The following is a 21037-nucleotide window of genomic DNA, read 5'->3' on the forward strand; positions in this document are numbered from 1 at the left end:
CCTCTGTCCTATGCCCAATTTATCTTCCTATCACATCAGCCAAGATTAGTAAGAGCGGCTGGTACGAATTGGTACTTTGATGCCACAAACAAATCTTTTAAATACTAGCCGAAAAGTTTCACATCCTGCCAGGCTTCCGAGGGATGTGTTCATCTTTCTAGCTTCGTAACCTCTTCACTGCACTGAGCTCTAAGGTTTGTCAAATGCTTTTTAGATGGACAATAAGAGTTGTTTTTTTAGGTTTGTGCTTCCTTATGTTTACATCTAGAAGTGTATTTCAATCGATGCTGTAGATTATGTCTATGTTTAAAACACCTGATTCTCATTTTTTGTGTTAGTTAAGAAATTAACTACTAAATTAATTACTACTAATAATTACTAAGAAGGGAGTTTAATTTGTCATTTTTGATCTGATAAAAACAGATCAACTGGTAAAAACTTAAATAAATAAATACTTTTTTAAAGCACTGTATATGGGTTTAGGTATTAAGGATTGATGTGCAGAATAAGAAAGAGCAATACTTGGGTTAAAGATTTTCATTTGCACTCGCTTTGCTGCTTTTCCAGTTTTTAAGTGGTTTACACCTAAAGTTCTTTTTAAAAATGTCATTTAGAGTGTTTGGCTTTATTTATTTAATTTTTTTTACACAGACAACAGTCAAAATGTCCATTTTAAACATCATCCTTATACCAGAATTTTTCATACTTCTTCCAACTTGTAACCCTTTCCAATAATTAAATTAAATAAAATTTACATTAGTTGATATGTTGTTAGTGTTATTGAATGATTTGGCTTATTTTATGACGTCTATAAGGATCAGACCAAATTTGATGAGTAATTAATACAGAATTCTGGTATTTTTAAAAGATTTACCAGCTTGTTTTGAATCTGCGTGTTTTAGACATTATTTGGACCAAACTGTTTTGGTTTTTTGTGAGATTCTCTTTCTACTAACGGATTCCTAAGATTTTTAGCTGAATGTATAATGTGCAATATATTTATTAAATCAGAGTAATGAGAGTAAACGTGTGCATGAACACTGCCGATAGCTGAATCTATTCGTCTTAACTTTTGTACATTTTCTAAAAGTCTTTTGCATCTTTTGCTCTTCGCCTTTTTTAGAAAATGTAGATAACGGCTACGATTGTGATGCTTTTATTTAAATTTTTTACTTTATATTTGTGTTGATTAGTGACACATCATTGCTTTGTGATAATCGGATGAATGTAACTTGTAAAAGCACTTCTATCGGTTCCTGGATTTATTTATACTGTAGAGCTACACAGAGTTTATTTATGATGCGTTATGTTGTGTAAAATGTTATGAATGTTATTAAAAATGGACGTGATTGCAGGAATCTTGGCTATTAAATCGTTTCTAAGCTTAATCGAGTGTAATGTGGTTTAGATGAAATGCTCTCGGCTTGTTTTTTCTGCAGTTTCTGTTCTCCTTTTATTGTTTGACCTCCCACACACACACACACACACACACACACACACACACACACACACACACAACGATCAGCCACAACATTAAAACCACCTCCTTGCTTCTACACTCTCTATTTTATCAGCTCCACTTACCATATAGAAGCACTTTGTAGTTCTACAATTACTGACTGTAGTCCATCTGTTTCTCTGCATACTTTTTTAACCTGCTTTCATGCTGTTCTTCAATGGTCAGGACCCCCACAGAGCAGGTATTATTTAGGTGGTGGATCATTCTCAGCACTGCAGTGACACTGACATGGTGGTGGTGTGATAGTGTGTGTTGTGCTGGTATGAGTGGATCAGACACAGCAGCGCTGCTGGAGTTTTTAACTACCGTGTACACTCACTGTCCACTCTATTAGACACTCCTACCTAGCTGGTCCACCTTGTAGATGTAAAGTCAGAGACAATTGCTCATCTATTGCTGCTGTTTGAGTCGGTCATCTTCAAGACCGTCATCAGTGGTCACAGGACGCTGCCCACAGGGCGCTGGTGGCTGGATATTTTTGGTTGGTGGACTATTCTCAGTCCAGCAGCGCTGCTGTGTCTGATCCACTCATACCAGCACAACACACACTAACACACCACCACCATGTCAGTGTCACTGCAGTGCTGAGAATGATCCACCACCTAAATAATACCTGCTCTGTGGGGGTCCTGTGGGGGTCCTGACCATTGAAGAACAGCATGAAAGGGGATAACAAAGCATGCAGAGAAACAGATTGACTACAGTCAGTAATTGTAGAACTTCAAAGTGCTTCTATATGGTAAGTGGAGCTGATAAAATGGACAGTGAGTGTAGAAACAAGGAGGTGGTTTTAATGTTGTTATCTGTTGTTAATGTACATTTCTCTGAGATTAAACATTTAGGGTCAAAAGTTCACACACTTTTTTAGGGACGTGTAAGTCTTGGCAGCCTTAGAATTCCTGCAACTGCACAGTCATGGTGAATTAAGCCCTCAGTGACAAGAAAAAGCATGAATGAGGGCTGAAATGTTACTGAAAGTTTAATAACTAACTGCCAAAACTTGTGCAATCATCCAACACACACACACACACACACACACACTCACACACACTGTTTGACTTTTGCTAATTTGCAGCAGGGAGAAGGAAACGTGACGGCCACGAGAGTCTCAAACAAGCCGGTCACAAGTTTTCCCTCTGCCCCGCCCCGCCCCGGGCCGTCCAGCCCCACCGCCGCCACCGCTGCTCCTGCTGCTGTGTTCACACAGCTCAGTGACCTCTCAGGACTGCTCTTACACCCCTCTGTACCCTGCTAAACAATACCACCACCATCATGCACAACAACCAGAAAGAACACCTCTACAAGATCCTGGTTATAGGAGATTTAGGAGTGGGTAAGACCAGCATCATCAAGCGCTACGTCCATCAGACCTTCTCCACCAACTACAGAGCCACGATAGGAGTGGACTTCGCTCTCAAGGTCCTCAACTGGGACTCAGAGACCGTCCGGCTGCAGCTGTGGGACATCGCAGGTAGGTGAACTCCAATCAGACTGCTCAGTTCACTAAACATAGAGTTACACTTAATGAACGGGTTACCAGTCCATCGCAGGGCATTGTACACACACACACCTATGGGCAGTTTATAGAAGCCAGTCCACCTACCGTCATGTTTAGGGAGGCATACCAAACTGCTCACACGCTGTTCAAACCTACATAATGAACCCTGAGACATTAGTCTGAGGTTTGGCATTTTCTCTCTATGCACAGGTGGATTTCCTAGAGGTACACGGGTTTCCTCACACCTTTTAAAAAACAATCCCAGTAGATGGACTGTTTGTTTTGATGTGTGGGTGAGTAGGTGCATTAGTAATCACCTGGTCAGGCTCAGTACCCACTGTGACCTTTATCAGAAAGCATGAATGAATGTTTATTGTATCGATGTTTATTTCATGGAATAAAATGTTAAGATATTTACTGTATTTAAAACAGAATAATCACATTTACCACACAGAAAATGTGAAAAGATTCTTACGTTTTTTGAGTTTCCATTGAATCAAACTATATAATGACGGTCTTATAATTTATAATCACATTACCTAAGTTTTTACATACGTATTTTTTATTTTAATGTCCTGGGCTTGTACCTTGTACAAGTTTTTTTTCAATATTTATGGAGGGGCTCTTGGACAGCGATCACTTGTGCAGACATGTAATGATTTAAAGTTGTTTTTGCTGTTTACTCCAGTATTTTGGAGTCGTCACAGCAGATTTACATTCACATTTTCAGCATTTAGCAGACGCTTTTATCCAAAGTGACTTACAGTTGTGACAGTGTATTGTCTAAGCAATTGAGGATTAAGGGCCTTGCTCAAGGGCCCAACAGTGACAACCTGGCACTGATGGTGCTTGAACCAGTGACCTTTCAATTACTAATTCAGTACCTTAACCACTTGGCTAGTTGGCACAGTTTTGACACGGGATGCCCTTAATGGTGCAACCCTCCTGATTATATCTGGGCTTGGGACCAGCACTGAGAGCGCACTGACTAGTGCAGCTCCTAATGGCTAGACTTTGCACAGAAACATTTTAATGTGTTTTTATACTTTATTATTACTTGTTGCATTAAAATCATGAATTTTTTTTATAAATTCTGCATTTTGAAAAATTGCCTTCAAATACATACAATTGTTTATAAGTACAAAGTCAGAAAATGTGTGTAAATATAAAGTGGCAATATTCACTAAAAGTATATTATAAAACTAAATAAATAAAGTTAAATACTTACTGAAAAAGCAAACCATTACCTTGTCTGCTGAATCTGGATTTATTGCTGTGGTTGGGAGAATTTGGATGTCGGTGATGGTTTAATGGTGTTTTTCTTCACACACACTGGGCATCAAAATACCAATGAAACATTTACTGGAGTATTTAAATAAATAAATTATGCGCCCAGGTGGCGCAGCGGGATATTCCACTAGCACACCAGCGCAGTGATTCTGAAATTCTCGGTTCGAAACTCGGTGTTGCCACCGGTCGGCTGGGCGCCATCTAGCGGGCATAATTGGCAGTGCCTGCAGGGCGGGATGACCGGACTATGTGGTGTGACGGTGTGTAAGAGCCCTGATTAGCAGATAGATGCGCCTGTGCAGCGTGCATGGGTGAAAAAAGGTTCCGCTAAGGGCTGCGCGCAGGTTGGAGGAGGCGTGAGCAGCAATATACCCACCTCAACTGCAATTAGGGATCCACCAGCAGTGGAAGACAAATTGACTATGATAAATTGGAAGAAAATGGGAGAAAATGCATAAATAAAATAGAAAAATTTATAAATAAATTATAAAATTTGTTTATACATTTTATATTTTATATAAGTATAGGGTTGGATGGTCGCATCAGCTGACATTTTTAGCCTTTAGAGGGCAAAAATGTGTAACATATGGTTTATTTACTAAACATTCATTGTTACATTCACATATAGAAGGTGTTATAGAAAAATGTCTTACATATATACATAAGAATATAATTAAACCTCATTTGAAGTAAATAATGAAAAATGGAATTGGACGGAATCATTGGATGCGTAATTTCTTATTAACCCACAAACAAAACCTGCTGTTTTATCATAAATGCGCTTTTTATAAAAAAAGCCTAAACACGTTAACTTACACAGCAGAAATCCCAGTGTTGAACACACACCAGCATCGCTTATGTAAGTCAAATTGGAACCTAATAAACACTTAGAGTTCATTCAGCTCAGGGGATTTTGCCGTGTAGGCCGGCTCACTTATACACAGCAATAAAGAGCAGCTCGGCTCGGCGTGTAGAAATAGATTAGCCAAATCTGCCTCCTACAGAAGACTATTTTAATAATCCTGATCCGGGCTCATGTGCTGTTCACCACAGCCTTCCAGCACACACATTCCCTCTCGTTTCAGCACATGGAAGGTATGCGTGGAATCATATGAGTGCCGCTCTCATGTGAGTAAGATTTGGAGGTAGATCACATGGGAGTCATTGTGGATGAAATCAGTCCAAACTAAACCGAGAGAAAAGTGCTTCCAGTGCTGAGCTTTAGATTCGACACTTATAGTCCAAAAGCAGAAAATATTCATGATAAAGCATCATAAGGACGATTATTAGTCGAAGGAGGATTCATTGCTTTGTGTAGAGCATAAAGACTGAATAGTTCATGTCCTCTTAAACATTTCTAAAATGCCACTGTATTTGGAGTAACTATTTCCAAATTATAGATTTACAGCAAGAGATAATAATTAAATAAATCAATAAATAAACAAATACTCAACACACTGCTCTAAATTCTAATTTCCTCTATATTCTACGAGGGTTCTTCAAAAAGTTTCCACACTTTTTAAACTTCATTTATTAACAATTTTAAAAACAAAGTACAGTACATTACTTTTCTACATAGTCCCAGCATCGTAACTTTTTAATGCTGTCAACAAAAAATGTTTTCAGTTGAGCCACTGATGCGCCGCTGCTCTCACATCATCATCACATGAAAATCTTCTTCCCCTTAAAGCTTCTTTGAGAAGAAATCAGGCGAGGGGCAAATACTTTTTCACAGTGCTGCATATAGCACCGTTTTCCATTTCAAAACATTAAAAACTAGGTCAGCACAGAGATTCTGAACCCACCGGTTGGCTGGGTGCCATCTAGCGGGCCTAATTGGCAGTGCCTGCAGGGAGGGATGACCGGAATATGTGGGTGGGGTCTTCAAACGCTGTGTAAGGACCCTGATTGGCGGATAGAGGCGTCTGTGCAGAGTGCATGGGTGGAAAAGGGTTCCGTTAAGGGCTGCGTGCGGGTCGGAGGAGGCGTGAGCAGCAATATACCCTCCTCGACTGTAATCAGGGATCCACCAGCAGCGGAAGACAAATTGACTACACTATAATTGGGAGAAAATGCATTATATATATACATACAGGGGTTGGACAAAATAACTGAAACACCTGGTTTTAGACCACAATAATTTATTAGTATGGTGTAGGGCCTCCTTTTGCGGCCAATACAGCGTCAATTCGTCTTGGAAATGACATATACAAGTCCTGCACAGTGGTCAGAGGGATTTTAAGCCATTCTTCTTGCAGGATAGTGGCCAGGTCACTACGTGATGCTGGTGGAGGAAAACGTTTCCTGACTCGCTTCTCCAAAACACCCCAAAGTGGCTCAATAATATTTAGATCTGGTGACTGTGCAGGCCATGGGAGATGTTCAACTTCACTTTCATGTTCATCAAACCAATCTTTCACCAGTCTTGCTGTGTGTATTGGTGCATTGTCATCCTGATACACGGCACCGCCATTGGATGCACATGGTCCTCCAGAATGGTTCGGTAGTCCTTGGCAGTGACGCGCCCATCTAGCACAAGTATTGGGCCAAGGGAATGCCATGATATGGCAGCCCAAACCATCACTGATCCACCCCCATGCTTCAGTCTGGGCATGCAACAGTCTGGGTGGTACGCTTCTTTGGGGCTTCTCCACACCGTAACTCTCCCGGATGTGGGGAAAACAGTAAAGGTGGACTCATCAGAGAACAATACATGTTTCACATTGTCCACAGCCCAAGATTTGCGCTCCTTGCACCATTGAAACCGACGTTTTGGCATTGGCACGAGTGACCAAAGGTTTGGCTATAGCAGCCCGGCCGTGTATATTGACCCTGTGGAGCTCCCGACGGACAGTTCTGGTGGAAACAGGAGAGTTGAGGTGCACATTTAATTCTGCCGTGATTTGGGCAGCCGTGGTTTTATGTTTTTTGGATACAATCCGGGTTAGCACCCGAACATCCCTTTCAGACAGCTTCCTCTTGTGTCCACAGTTAATCCTGTTGGATGTGGTTTGTCCTTCTTGGTGGTATGCTGACATTACCCTGGATACCGTGGCTCTTGATACATCACAAAGACTTGCTGTCTTGGTCACAGATGCGCCAGCAAGACGTGCACCAACAATTTGTCCTCTTTTGAACTCTGGTATGTCACCCATAATGTTGTGTGCATTGCAATATTTTGAGCAAAACTGTGCTCTTACCCTGCTAATTGAACCTTCACACTCTGCTCTTACTGGTGCAATGTGCAATTAATAAAGATTGGCCACCAGACTGGTCCAATTTAGCCATGAAACCTCCCACACTAAAATGACAGGTGTTTCAGTTATTTTGTCCAACCCCTGTATATATACATGACGTCTGACATCGAGTTTTATAGTGAAATTCCATTCAAGTCTAGTTGTAATCAGTGTGAACTCACGTAACCTTTACTTATTAAATTAATTCTCTTGTTCTATATTTATTCTTTTGCTTGCTGACGCCGTCACTGATGAAGGCCAGGAGCGTTTCGGGAACATGACGCGGGTTTACTACCGAGAGGCCATGGGGGCCTTCATCGTGTTCGACGTCACCAGACCCGCAACGTTTGAAGCGGTCACCAAGTGGAAGGAGGACCTGGACTCCAAGTTGACGCTCGCCAACGGCAACAGCATCGCCACCGTGCTCTTGGCCAACAAGTGTGACCAAAGCAGAGACGTTCTGGTCAATAACGGCATCAAGATGGACCAGTTCTGCCAAGAAAACGGATTTGTGGGATGGTTTGAGACATCAGCGAAGGTAAGTTGTGCAGCTAGTGTTAAACTCTACGCTGTATTAATGCAGAAGACGTTTATTTACAAACACCGAGTCCTGTTTCCCTCATTTACTTTGTTATATATTTTCTCATTTTAAATCATGCTGGTTTGAGCTCTCTATCCTTGTACTGGCTCTGCCCGTATGTTCACCTTCTTATTTAGATTAAAAAAAGCATCATTTTTTCCCCACCAAGGAGTTGTATAATCCGTTCCGTCATTTCAGTCCACGGCTCACTTGTTAAAGCCGTGTGTTCTTTTAATTAGCCGAGTCCAGCGGCTAGTTAGGGTCTGTAATCACTTCCCTTTTAAGTGCAGAATGATTTGCATTTTCAGACTTGCAAATTACAAAGTGATGCCATATTTTTACGCTACTTGATCTGGAAAAAAAATATGCAATGAATTACAATATATATTTTTAATGTAAGCCAGAAAGTGTGGTGATTCCATAATACACTAGACCACCTCTGAGATCCAGGTTCGAATCTCAGCAGGTTCTGTCAGCCAGCTGAGCGGCAGCAGTTGTAGGGCCTAGTGGTTAAGATACTGGAGTAGTAATTGAAAGGTCGCTGGTTCAAGCCCCACCACTGCCAGCTTGTCACTGTTACTCCCTTGAGCAAGGCCCTTAATCCTCAATTGCTTAGACAATATACTTATCAGCCATAACATTAAAACCACCTCCTTGTTTCTACACTCACTGTCCATTTTATCAGCTCCAATTACTGACTGTAGTCCATCTGTTTCTCTGCTTACCTTTTTAACCCCCTTTCACCCTGTTCTTCAATGGTCACGACCCCCACAGGACCACCACAGAGCAGGTATTATTTAGGTGGTGGATCATTCTCAGCACTGCAGTGACACTGACTGACATGGTGGTGGTGTGATAGTGTGTGTTGTGCTGGTATGAGTGGATCAGACACAGCAGCGCTGCTGGAGTTTTTAAATACCATGTCCACTCTCTGTCCACTCTATTAGACACTCCTACCTAGTTGGTCCACCTTGTAGATGTAAAGTCAGAGACAATGGATTGGTGCCCTGTCCCAGCTTCTGGGGGAACCAGACCCACCACGACCCACCAATCATAAAAATGTATATAATACTCATTCCTAAGGTAAAGGGTGAGATCCACAGATTTACTGTAGACCCTGACTGTTAACCGGTACCATAAAAATCATTAGGTGGCTGGAAGCATCAGATCAGGAGGAACCATGAAACAGGAGATCTGTAATTAAAGCTCATGAATACTGAACTGCTAATTACACCTGACAGTCACACTGAGCCGCTACTTAGGGAGAACAGGAAGTCCAGGGCTATTTAAGATTTATCTAATTCAACCTAATGAAGACATTCTAAAAAGATTCATTTATTTATTTATTTGCTTATTTCAGTTTTACATTCCTAGAAGTGCCTGAAATTAAGATTTTCCCAGTTCTGTCTGATGGTTATTAATAATTTAGGATAAATCCCTGACCTAGTTGTAAATGAGCTGAGATTAAAGGACGTTTTTATATCCACTTTGCCAAAATAAAACCAAATTTAAATAACTGAAATAGCAAATTTTTTAGGTACAACTCCACTGGATTCTGTCTAGACATTAAGATGTTGTTGTAACTCATTTCGACTGGTATTCTGCTGCTTGTGACTCCAATTGCAGACCTAATTATTTACTCTCCGTGACCAAAAGTATGTAGACTGTGTTAGTCCTCCTTTTGCAGCCCCATATGCAGCAAACTGTGATGCTCTGTGTATTCTGACAACGTTCTATCAGAACCAGCATTAACTTCTTCAACAATCCAGCCTTCGCTCTCCACGTGCATCGATGAGCCTTGGCCGCCCATGACCCTGTCGCCAATTTACCACTGTTCCACTGTTCCCTCCTTGGACCACTGCAGACCGGAAACACCCCACAAGAACTGCAGTTTTGGAGATGCTCTGACCCAGTCATCTAGCCATCACAATTTGGCCCTTGTCAAACTCGCTCAGATCCTCACGCTCGCCCATTTTTCCTGCTTCTAACATCAACTTTGAGGATAAAATGTTCACTTGCTGCCTAATATATCCCCCCCACTAACAGGAGCCATGATGAAGAGATAATCAGTGTTATTCACTCCACCTGTCAGTGCTCATAATATTATACCTGCTCGGTGTATAATACACTTAACATTTATTCATTGCTGCTTGTACAAGTGCTTTATGCATTTAGTTATTAAGCCATATATCAACACCAACTAAAAATGCCTTTCTTTTTTAAATAATGGACGTTGTGTTCTTGGGCCAAAGAGGAAAAAGGCTTTCCTGAATGTAAACAACATGAGGTTCAAAAGCTGAATAATAAGGCAGCATTAATTGGAGCATCATATCCATCTATCTAGACGTCTTATCATTAAGGCTTTACCTAATTTACGAACCCTGAAACGAGGATTGTAGTAAACAATTAGCAGTGAAATTCCAAATGTAACGTTTTTCATTCGCTTAGCATTCAAGTGCCTCATGTTTACTGGTTAATCTGCACTATGAGCCGGTCCTAGCAATCCTACGGCAATTCAGTTAGCAATTGCTTAGTCAAAACGTCCAAGATGTGGAAGTCTAAAGCAGCTAAAAACATGACTCGGGTAACTGAGTCTGGAAAACTAACAACGGATTCTGTGGGCACAGAAGGGCGAGTATTTTGATATTTGAGACAGAACATGAAGCTCCGCACCGTCGCTGGATGTTCTAGGTTTACATTCAATTACTAATTCATTAGATTTATGAGTGGGGACCAACACAATATTAGGAGAGGTGGTCATAATGTTAAGCCTCATCAGTGTATGTGTGTGTGATTGAGACAAAATGATGACCATTTACATAAACTATACGGCCAAAAGTATTTGGACACCTGATCATGAGCTTGTTGGACATCCAATCTGAAAAACAAACTACTACAGCCAGTTCAGATTTTTAGAATTACCCTTTTTATGACCAGTGCAATGAACTGGACGAACCCCTGATTTAATGCTCCACACATCATAAGTTCAAATGTTCTTAGCGATGTCGATGTGGAAGATCTTGTTGAGTAATGTGTTTACAGACAGACAGAAAATCTCTCTCGCCGTTACAGGAAAACATCAACATCAACGAAGCTGCAAACTTCCTGGTCAAGCACATCATCGCCAGCGAGATCGACATCCTCAAATCGGTGGTTCCCGACACCATCTCACCCCAGGAGTCTCCAACAAAAGACATGAGCTGCTCCGGGTGTTTTAAATCCTAACGGACGGCAAACGGGCGAGAAAGGACCCGGCTGACAAGAAGAGCTGCAGGACGGAGAGAGTCTGTGGCATGCACCTCTTAAGAGACCCCAGCAGGACAGCAGAAATGTGTGTGTGTGTGTGTGTGTGTGTGTGATTGAGACAAAATGATGTCCAGTCATGAAACTTACTCTCTCACTCACTTTCTTAACCACTTATCCAATTAGGAGCCTATCCGAGCTTTTTAATGTGCGCAAAGCACACAGTAACACCCTGGACGGGGCGCCAGTTCATCACAGGGCACACACACATAGACACACACACACACACATTCACCTATAGGACAATTCAGTGTCTCCAATTAACCTGACTGCATGTTTTTGGACTGTGGGAGGAAACCGGAGCTCCCGGAGGAAACCCACGCAGACACGGGGAGAATATGCAAACTCTGCACAGAAAGGACCCGGACCGCCCCGCTTGGGCATCGAACCCAGGACCTTCTTGCCGCCCAGTTACATAAACTATACGGCCAAAAGTATTTGGACACCTGATAATTATCTTGTTGGAAATCCAATCTGAAAAACAAACAGTATTAAAATAGAGTGACCACTACAGCCACTCGAGTATGTCTGTGGGAACTGAGGGTCAAGAAAGCCTCAGCTGTTGTTCCGGTTCATCCCAGAGCTGTTCAGTGGGGTTGAGGCCGGGGCTCGAGCTTTGTGAACTTTGCTGAAACAGGAAGGAGCCTTCCCTAAACTGTTGATGCAAAGTCGCGAGCTCAGAATTTCCTTTAAATAATTGATCTGTTTCACTGGTTAGTGGCTGAAATACATGAATTTAAATATTAGAAAGTGTGTCCTAAAACTTTTGGCCCTATGGTGTATTTATGTCCACTTTTGTCCAGTTTTTGTGTATTTATGAGCCCGTTCACATGTTCATGTACACTGAATGAGAGTTTTGATTCAGATACACAAAGATTCATCTCTTTTGGTCTGAGCCTTTTGATGGATGCTAAAATGTCCAACAATCATTCAGGAAATATAATTTGTATTAAATGCATTAAAAGCTTTTTTTCTTTTTTAAATAAATGTACATTTTTTATGTATGAATCTGTACTTGTACATATAAACTCTTTATTCCATCTATTGTTGTATCTTCGTCTGTTCCTGTTTCTCAACTTCTTCCCCACACTTCACACTGATTTACGCTCTGACTCACTGTCATTATATAAATTTCCCATGAACACTCTCTTCAGCACTTTTATTTTATTATTTCTTTTAACACGGATATTGATTCGAGTTCTGAGTGAGTTCTGAGTTCCTGTGCGAGAGCAGAGCTCGGTGTACATGTGGGAGGTAATCCTGGGTATTACGTAACTGGGAATCACATCATCCCCGGTACTGTGGAAGAGTTTTTAACGGCAAACACAACAGTCATTGTGATGTGTGGTACAAGCTGTGATAATAATGTATAATATAGTCTGTACTTGGATTATAGATTGTTTATTCATTTGCATTCATTTGAAAAAAAAGGAAACGTTTATACACTATCAGCCATAACATTACAACCACCTCCTTGTTTCTACACTCACTGTCCATTTTATCAGCTCCACTTACCATATAGAAGCTCTTTGTAGTTCTACAATTACTGACTGTAGTCCATCTGTTTCTCTACATACTTTTTCAACCTGCTTTCACCCTGTTCTTTAATGATCAGGACCCCCACAGAGCAGGTATTATTTAGGTGGTGGATCATAGGTATGAGTGAATCAGACACAGCAGCACTGCTGGAGTTTTTAAATACCGTGTCCACTCACTGTCCACTCTATTAGACACTCCTACCTAGTCGGTCCACCTTGTAGATGTAAAGTCAGAGACGAGCGCTCATCTATTGCTGCTGTTTGAGTTGGTCATCTTCTAGACCTTCATCAGTGGTCACAGGACGCTGCCCACTATTCTTGGTGGACTATTCTCAGTCCAGCAGGGACAGTGAGGTGTTTAAAAACTCCATCAGCGCTGCTGTGTCTGATCCACTCATACCAGCACAACACACACTAACACACCACCACCATGTCAGTGTCACTGCAGCGCTGAGAATGATCCACCACCTAAATATTACCTGCTCTGTGGTGGTCCTGTGGGGGTCCTGACCATTGTAGAACAACATGAAAGGGGGTAACAAAGCATGCAGAGAAACAGATGGACTACAGTCAGTAATTGTAGAACTACGAGGTGCTTCTTTATTACTTCATGTTGTAGTAATAAAAAGCAAGGTCGATAAAGATGCAGTTCGGTGGTTTTTTCAAAGGCCTTGCAAGACGAGCGGGGACTGTTAGAGAAACATAACAACCATGGTATTACCATGACAACTGCTGAGCACAGATGTAGACAGAAATGAGCTTCTATCGGCATTATCAATATCCAGCACGTCCGTACATGTTTCTGTCCTTGGATTCATTAGTAGCTCAAAGATACAAAATAATAATAATAAAAGATTGAATCTGCAGGACTGAGATTTAAACCACGTGAGAGAATAAAAGCACTCGTGTGGTAGAACGAGTCACATCGACTGTGACGGGCACAAATCTGAATCTGGTCTATTTCTCCACAGGCTGCTGATAAACACACATGCTGCAGGTCAGATGAGTCTCATTTAAGAGAGACGGAGCTTGTAACGAAGCATCGCTGCAGAAGACGAGAGGGAAAATACAGTATATATAAAAAATCTACACTCTCAATTACATTTACATTGTTTAGCAGACGGTTTTATCCAAAGCAACTTACAAACGTTACTAAATACAATCCAAGCAATCGAGGTCGGTGCCACTGGTGGGGGTTGAATCAGCAACCTTCTGATCACTAGTCCTGTAGTCCTGTTGTAGGGGCAGTTGTAAGGTACTGGACAAGTAAGCAGAATGTCGCTGGTTCAAACCCCACCACTGCCAGGTTACCGCTGTTGGGCCCTTGAGCAAGGCCCTCAACCCTCCATTGCTTAGACAATATACTGTCACAGTACTGTAACGCTAAAAAGATCTCATAGGGGTCACTATATTTTAATACCATGTGTTTTTTTTAAATGCATACTGTATACTGCATACTACATACTGCATACTGTATACTACATACTGCACTCAGTATATACTACATCCTGCATACTACATACTGTATACTGCATACAACATACTGTATACTACATACTGAATACAGTATACTACATACTGCACTCAGTATATACTACATACTGTATACTGCACACTACATACTGCATACTACATACTACATACTGTATACTGCACTCAGTATACTATACTACATACTGTATACTGCGCACTACATACTGCATACTACATACTGCACTCAGTATATACTACATACTGTATACTGCACACTACATACTGCATACTACATACTGCACTCAGTTTATACTACATACTGTATAGTGCACACTACATACTGCATACTGCATACTACATACTGCACTCAGTATATACTACATACTGTATACTGCACACTACATACTGCATACTACATACTGCACTCAGTTTATACTACATACTGTATGCTGCACACTACATACTGCATACTACATACTGCACTCAGTTTATACTACATACTGTATACTGCATGTAGTTTGCAGCAATCGAGAAATCATCCTGCTACTGTGATAAACTGTGATATAACCACATGTTCTGACCAGAACTTCAGAAAAACCACGTCACATAACACAGTGCGCCACTGCATCAACAAATGCAACCTAGACTCTATTACGCTAAGACTCTATTACGCTAAGAGTGGTGTGGGTGTCCCAAAAAGCCCCAGGATCCTTAAAACCTGGGTTTGATCATTGCAGTCATTCTTTCTAACTAACTGCTTTATCTTTGTCATGGTCAGTGATACCTGGAAACACTGGGTTCAAGGCAGGAGTCCGTAGGAGGTAAAAACACGCTCACACACTCACACCTAGAGGCAATTTGAGAAACTGGAAAACCTGGAGGAAAAACATGTAAACACGGGAGGAACCTGCTAAACTTCTGATATATTTAGAAAACACCTGCATGGACTCTTTAGCTCCACTCTTTAGCTCCAGCTCTGTGAGCATTTAAAATGAGCTTTTTACAGAGAGTATCACCCACACAGTAACACTCACACTGCCTGCCACACACACACACACACACACACACACACACACACACACACACACACACACACACAGAGAGAAAAACACACAAGCTCACACTCATGGACACAGACATAATTGAACACATCCACCTACACTCAGTCCTTACAACATACACAAATATAGAGGCACAGAAATACTTGCTATCATTAACACACACACACACACACACCTTCTCACCCCAATTTCAATGCTAATTATATTTAAATGTAGCAGTCTGTGTTATTTCTTTCTGCCTCGCTTTTGTTTGTTAGTTAAAAATACTTCCAGTCTAATCAGAACATTTATTCAAAACACACTGATGGCCAAAAGTATTTGGACACCTGACCATGAGCTTGCTGGACATGTATGTAGTATATGTAGTATAAACTGAGTGTAGTATGCACTATAAAGTATAAAGCACTATAAAGTATGTAGTATGCAGTATATACTGAGTGCACTATGCAGTATGTAGTATATAGTATGCAATATGTAGTATATACTGAGTGCAGTATGCAGTATGTATATAGTATGCAATATGTAGTATATACTGAGTGCAGTATGCAGTATGTAGTATATAGTATGCAATATGTAGTATATAGTATGCAATATGTAGTATATACTGAGTGCAGTATGCAGTATGTAGTATGCAGTATGTAGTATGTACTGAGTGTAGTATGTAGTATGCAGTATGTAGCATGCAGTATACAGTATGTAGTATATACTGAGTGCAGTATGCAGTATGTAGTATGTACTGAGTGCAGTATGCAGTATGTAGTATGTACTGAGTGTAGTATGTAGTATGCAGTATGTAGCATGCAGTATACAGTATGTAGTATATACTGAGTGCACTATGCAGTATGTAGTATACAGTATGCAACATGTAGTATATACTGAGTGCAGTATGCAGTATGTAGTATGCAGTATGTAGCATGCAGTATACAGTATGTAGTATATACTGAGTGTAGTATGCAGTATGTAGTATGTACTGAGTGCAGTATGTAGTATTCAGTATGTAGCATGTACTGAGTGCAGTATGTAGTATGCAGTATGTAGCATGCAGTATACAGTATGTAGTATATACTGAGTGCACTATGCAGTATGTAGTATACAGTATGCAACATGTAGTATATACCGAGTGCAGTATGCAGTATGTAGTATGCAGTATGTAGTATGTACTGAGTGTAGTATGTAGTATGTAGTATGTACTGAGTGCAGTATGTAGTATTCAGTATGTAGTATGTACTGAGTGCAGTATGTAGTATGCAGTATGTAGTATGTACTGAATGCAGTATGTAGTATGCAGTATGTAGCATGCAGTATACAGTATGTAGTATATACTGAGTGCAGTACATAGTATGCAGTATTTAGCATGCAGTATACAGTATGTAGTATATACTGAGTGTAGTATGTAGTATGAAGTATGTGGTGTGCAGTATGTAGTATGCTTCTCACAAGACTGTGGGAATTTGTGCCTGTTCAGCCAAAAGAGCGTTGGTATAGCTGGGCACTGAAGTTGGTCAAGAAAGCCACAGTTGATGTTTCAGTTCTTTCCCCCCACCCCTACCCAACCAAAAAAGCAGCTGGAACATGGGTGACAGTGTCCACAGTCAAACAAGCTTTACATCCACATTGGGAATGAAATCCTCTGGAAGTCTGGCATTTAACAGCTATTACCGGCTTAGCCAGAAACACACAAGCACCGAGTGGTCAGTCATCCATCCGGCTGAAACACACAAGCACCGAGTGGTCAGTCATCCATCCAGCCTAGCCAGGTAAGTTGACATTTTACCTTTTCTAAAATACCCCAGTGGGATTTTATAACACTCTCCTGTAGGCGAGAGCGAAACATGGGGAGAGAGAGAGCGGTTTGTTTTATGGACACAATGGCAGAGTCATGACTCAGAATAAAGCCCCGTATTGCTCCTAACGGTGAGTCACGGTCGTCAATGAGATCCTTCCAGTCTCGGCGACTCCAGTGTCTACGACTGGAACAATGGCGTGACAAACGGCCTGCTGCAGGTTTACTATTATATCTCCAGCTCATGACCACATTTAAGAGATATTCTTGCATTTCACAAAGCTTTTCATCTATTAACCTTCCCCTGGGGATTCGAACCCTGGATCCAAACAGTAGTGGGCAAGCGTAGTTTACAATTTACCATTGTCTTGAGCGGTGCAGCTATGAGCTGAATCAGCATTTGTGTGGAATAATCGTCAGATCCAGTGTAACAGCTCCACATGTATCTGTGTTTATCTGGATTTTCCTCCCTGTTTCACTTTTAAACTTGTGTTACAGCTCGAACTTCTGAGAAACTGTGAGAATCAGAATCAGCTTCTCCCAGAGTCTAAAACGCTTCTGGTTCAAAATAAAGCTTAACGTGGCTTACTGTAGTAAAAGAAGGAGACAGGAGCTGCTCAGGTGGCGCAGCGGTAAGAACACACGCTGGAACCAGAGCTGGGATCTCAAATACATCGTATCGAATCTCAGCTCTGTCTGCCGTCTAAGGCTGAGCGGCCACATGAACAACGATTGGCCTGTTGTTCAGATATGGGCGGGACTAAGCCGGATGGGGTCTCTCTCCCATGACTGGTGCAATTACGACCTCTGCTGGCTGATTGATGGCGCCTGCACAGAGATGAGAAAAAAGTGCTCTCAGGGTGTGTCTCTCCGTACACAGTGCTGAGCTGCACTGCACTCGTCAAAGTGTAGGTGATAAGATGCATACGGCTGCTGCCCACGTGTCGGAGGGGGCGTGGGTTAGCTTCGTTCTCCTCAATCAGAGCGGGGATCGGCATTGGTGGAGAGGAAGCATGACGCAATCGGACGCTCTAAAGAGGGGAGAAAAATGCATTAAAAAAAATAAAAAAGGAGACCGTAGCACTAAACTTCTCTTTATTATTACTGATCATAAGTTCCTCCACTAATGAAATTCCTCATTCACTGTTTTAGTACAATAAGTCACGTTAAGCTTTGTTCGCTTGTAACGCCTCATATCAAACAGTTCGTCTCATTGGAGGAGCTTTGAAAAGGTCTACGTCACCGCTAACACTCCATAGCAAACAGAAAGCAGTGTTGCCGCTTCTCATGTGAATGCGCCCTAAGAAGAATCAAGCGCATCAGGGTGGAATTACATGATAATAAATGTGATTACAATTAATCCACAGATTACGTTCACACGCAGGTGTTCTTCTAATTAAGTCCACGGTCCGTTTCCCTCACATATAAACGCAGTAAAATGGCCAACACGGATCAGGATTTAATAGTTATTACAGGGACTATGCAAAGCTCGCTATAATTAAGCCGCCAGGTAATGAATATTCAGCGACGTGCATCTAGAGAGACGCACAAATACTCATAAACATTCCAGTGCTGTGAACGTGAGTAAGTGTGGTGGCCTCATTCTGCCACAGACACCTGACAGCCCAGCAGCTCCAGCGAAAGTGGGCACAGCGTGAGCACCGAGGGCATCAACAACATCACCCTCGTCTGGTTCTACACGAACGATGCGGTATATGATTAGAGGAGATGAACGATGGAGTGGCAGGATATTTTATTAATGCTGCCATGCCACAATTATCATTTTATTAGGGTTTTAACGTCATGTTTGACACTTTGGTTACATTCATGACAGGAACGGTAGTTACTCATTACACAAGATTCATCAGTTTAATGTCAAACACCATCATGGACAATTTTGTATCTTCAAACAACCTGATTGCACGTCTTTGGACTGTTGAAGGAAACCCACACAGACACAAGGAGAACATGCAAACTCCACACAGAAAGGACCCGGACCGCTCCACCTGGGTATCGAACCCAGGACCTTCTTACTGTGAGGCGACAGTGCTACCCACCGAGCCACCGTGCCGCCCCTTGTGTAATAATAACAACAGTACAGCACACCTTAACGTGTCACTACCATACTGGTTTCATTGCAGTGCTGGAACTAGTAAGACCCCCCAAATAACATCCTGAGATGTGGGGACCTAAGACGGTCCATTTTCATCGATGAACAAGGTGGGTGGCGAAGCAATGGATGGTCTACAGTCAGTGATTGTACCTGTACGATAGGTGTAGCTTATAAAACACACATGTGTTTTGACACATCCTGTATTGAAATTTGGTGTCGGTTTGTAAATTCAGAACTAAAACACACACACACACACACACACACACACACAGAAATCCTCAGAAGCTCATGTGGAGATCTGACAAGCTCCTGTTGCCACGGCGACAGCCTGGTGTGATTTGGCCCACGCGCAGAAGAAGCGTTCGCAGAAACTTCACGTCGTTATTTTTATGAGCTCTGTGGGGAAATGTGAGCTTTACGTTACTGAATCTTCTCCTTCTGCGCTTCTCTCAAGGTCAGGTAAAAAATACCAGCACAATTACACGCTTCCCCCACAGGACGCTGGGTTTTCTGGTGTGTTTTCATGTCCCCAGGGGCACGTTATGATTTATTAATTTTACAAAGTCAATTCAGACATCAATCCTGCTGCAAAACTGTGTTATTTATTTATTACAGGACACTATTTCATTTCAGTGTTATTTTAATGTTTCATGTTCATCCTGGTCAGGGTCGTGGTGGTTGGATTTTCCTGTGATCACTGGGCGCAATGCATAAACACACCTCAAACAGGACGTCAATTTAAAGTTGTCCCAAGTATTAAAAGCAGTTCTACGCCTATCTATCAGTCAGTTTGTCTATCTATCTATCTATCTATCTATCTATCTATCTATCTATCTATCTATCTGTCTGTCTGTCTGTCTGTCTGTCTGTCTGTCTGTCTGTCTGCCTGCCTGTCTATCGATCGATCAATCTGTCTGTCTATCTGTCTGCCGGTCTATCGATCTGTCTGTCTATCTATAGATCGATCTGTCTGTCTGTCTGTCTGTCTGTCTGTCTGTCTATCTATCTATCTATCTATCTATCTATCTATCTATCTATCTATCTGTTTGTTTCTATAAATTTATATATATATATATATGCTTTCTGTTTTTATGTATCTATATATCTGTTACCATAATTTTCTGCCCCAACTTTGTTGTACAGTTGAGGTTTGTAGACTGATTTGTAACATTTGGAAGCAGAAATATTAATAATGATGATAACTGAACATCATGAGATTGTTTTGTGATGTAGATTTAGATTCATTTATCCAGCTCATTTTCCACCAGCACTCAGTCCTTACATTAAAACACTGAGATCTTTACCTCTGAACGCACCGCAAAACTACTCAGCTGCTCCCAGAGGTCAGAGGGCAACATAGCCTACAGCGAAAAGCACCCACAGACACAAGTCCCACTGTGCAAACACAATGGAAACGTCTGGGCTGGGTGACGATACACTCACCCTGAGCTTCTCACATCCCTGCTTCCCTCAGGCGGGTCAGATCTCAGCCTGTGTCATGTGAAAATCATACGACTGAATCCTGTGCTGCTCTCCGGCCTCATTACTGTGATTTACAGGAACTTTATCTGTTACTATTCAATCAGTGGTTCATTCATATTCACTCATTCAAGCTGAGTTCATCATTTCTCCTGCAGATACAC

At 41.6% G+C, this 21037-nt stretch overlaps 1 protein-coding gene across 1 annotated transcript; it reads left to right on the forward strand.

Annotated features, from left to right (window-relative positions):
* The first annotated feature begins 2791 nt into the window (after positions 1–2791).
* rab38b (RAB38b, member of RAS oncogene family) lies at positions 2792–11348 on the forward strand. Its single transcript, XM_063013611.1, has 3 exons — positions 2792–2990; positions 7801–8081; positions 11196–11348. Exons 1-3 carry the CDS (start codon positions 2792–2794, stop codon positions 11346–11348), a joined length of 633 nt encoding a protein of 210 aa, XP_062869681.1.
* The last annotated feature ends 9689 nt before the right edge of the window (positions 11349–21037 follow it).

This window comes from Trichomycterus rosablanca, chromosome 18 (genome assembly GCF_030014385.1).
Source record: "Trichomycterus rosablanca isolate fTriRos1 chromosome 18, fTriRos1.hap1, whole genome shotgun sequence".
In the NCBI taxonomy this organism is placed as follows: domain Eukaryota; kingdom Metazoa; phylum Chordata; class Actinopteri; order Siluriformes; family Trichomycteridae; genus Trichomycterus; species Trichomycterus rosablanca.

Bases quoted from the DNA above. Each gene is read 5' to 3' on its own strand.
- rab38b (XM_063013611.1), top strand. From the start codon at position 2,792: ATGCACAACAACCAGAAAGAACACCTCTACAAGATCCTGGTTATAGGA. The intron at 2,991-7,800 runs GTAGGTGAACTC...TCACTGATGAAG, and splicing joins GCAGCTGTGGGACATCGCAG to GCCAGGAGCGTTTCGGGAAC. The intron at 8,082-11,195 runs GTAAGTTGTGCA...TCGCCGTTACAG, and splicing joins GGTTTGAGACATCAGCGAAG to GAAAACATCAACATCAACGA.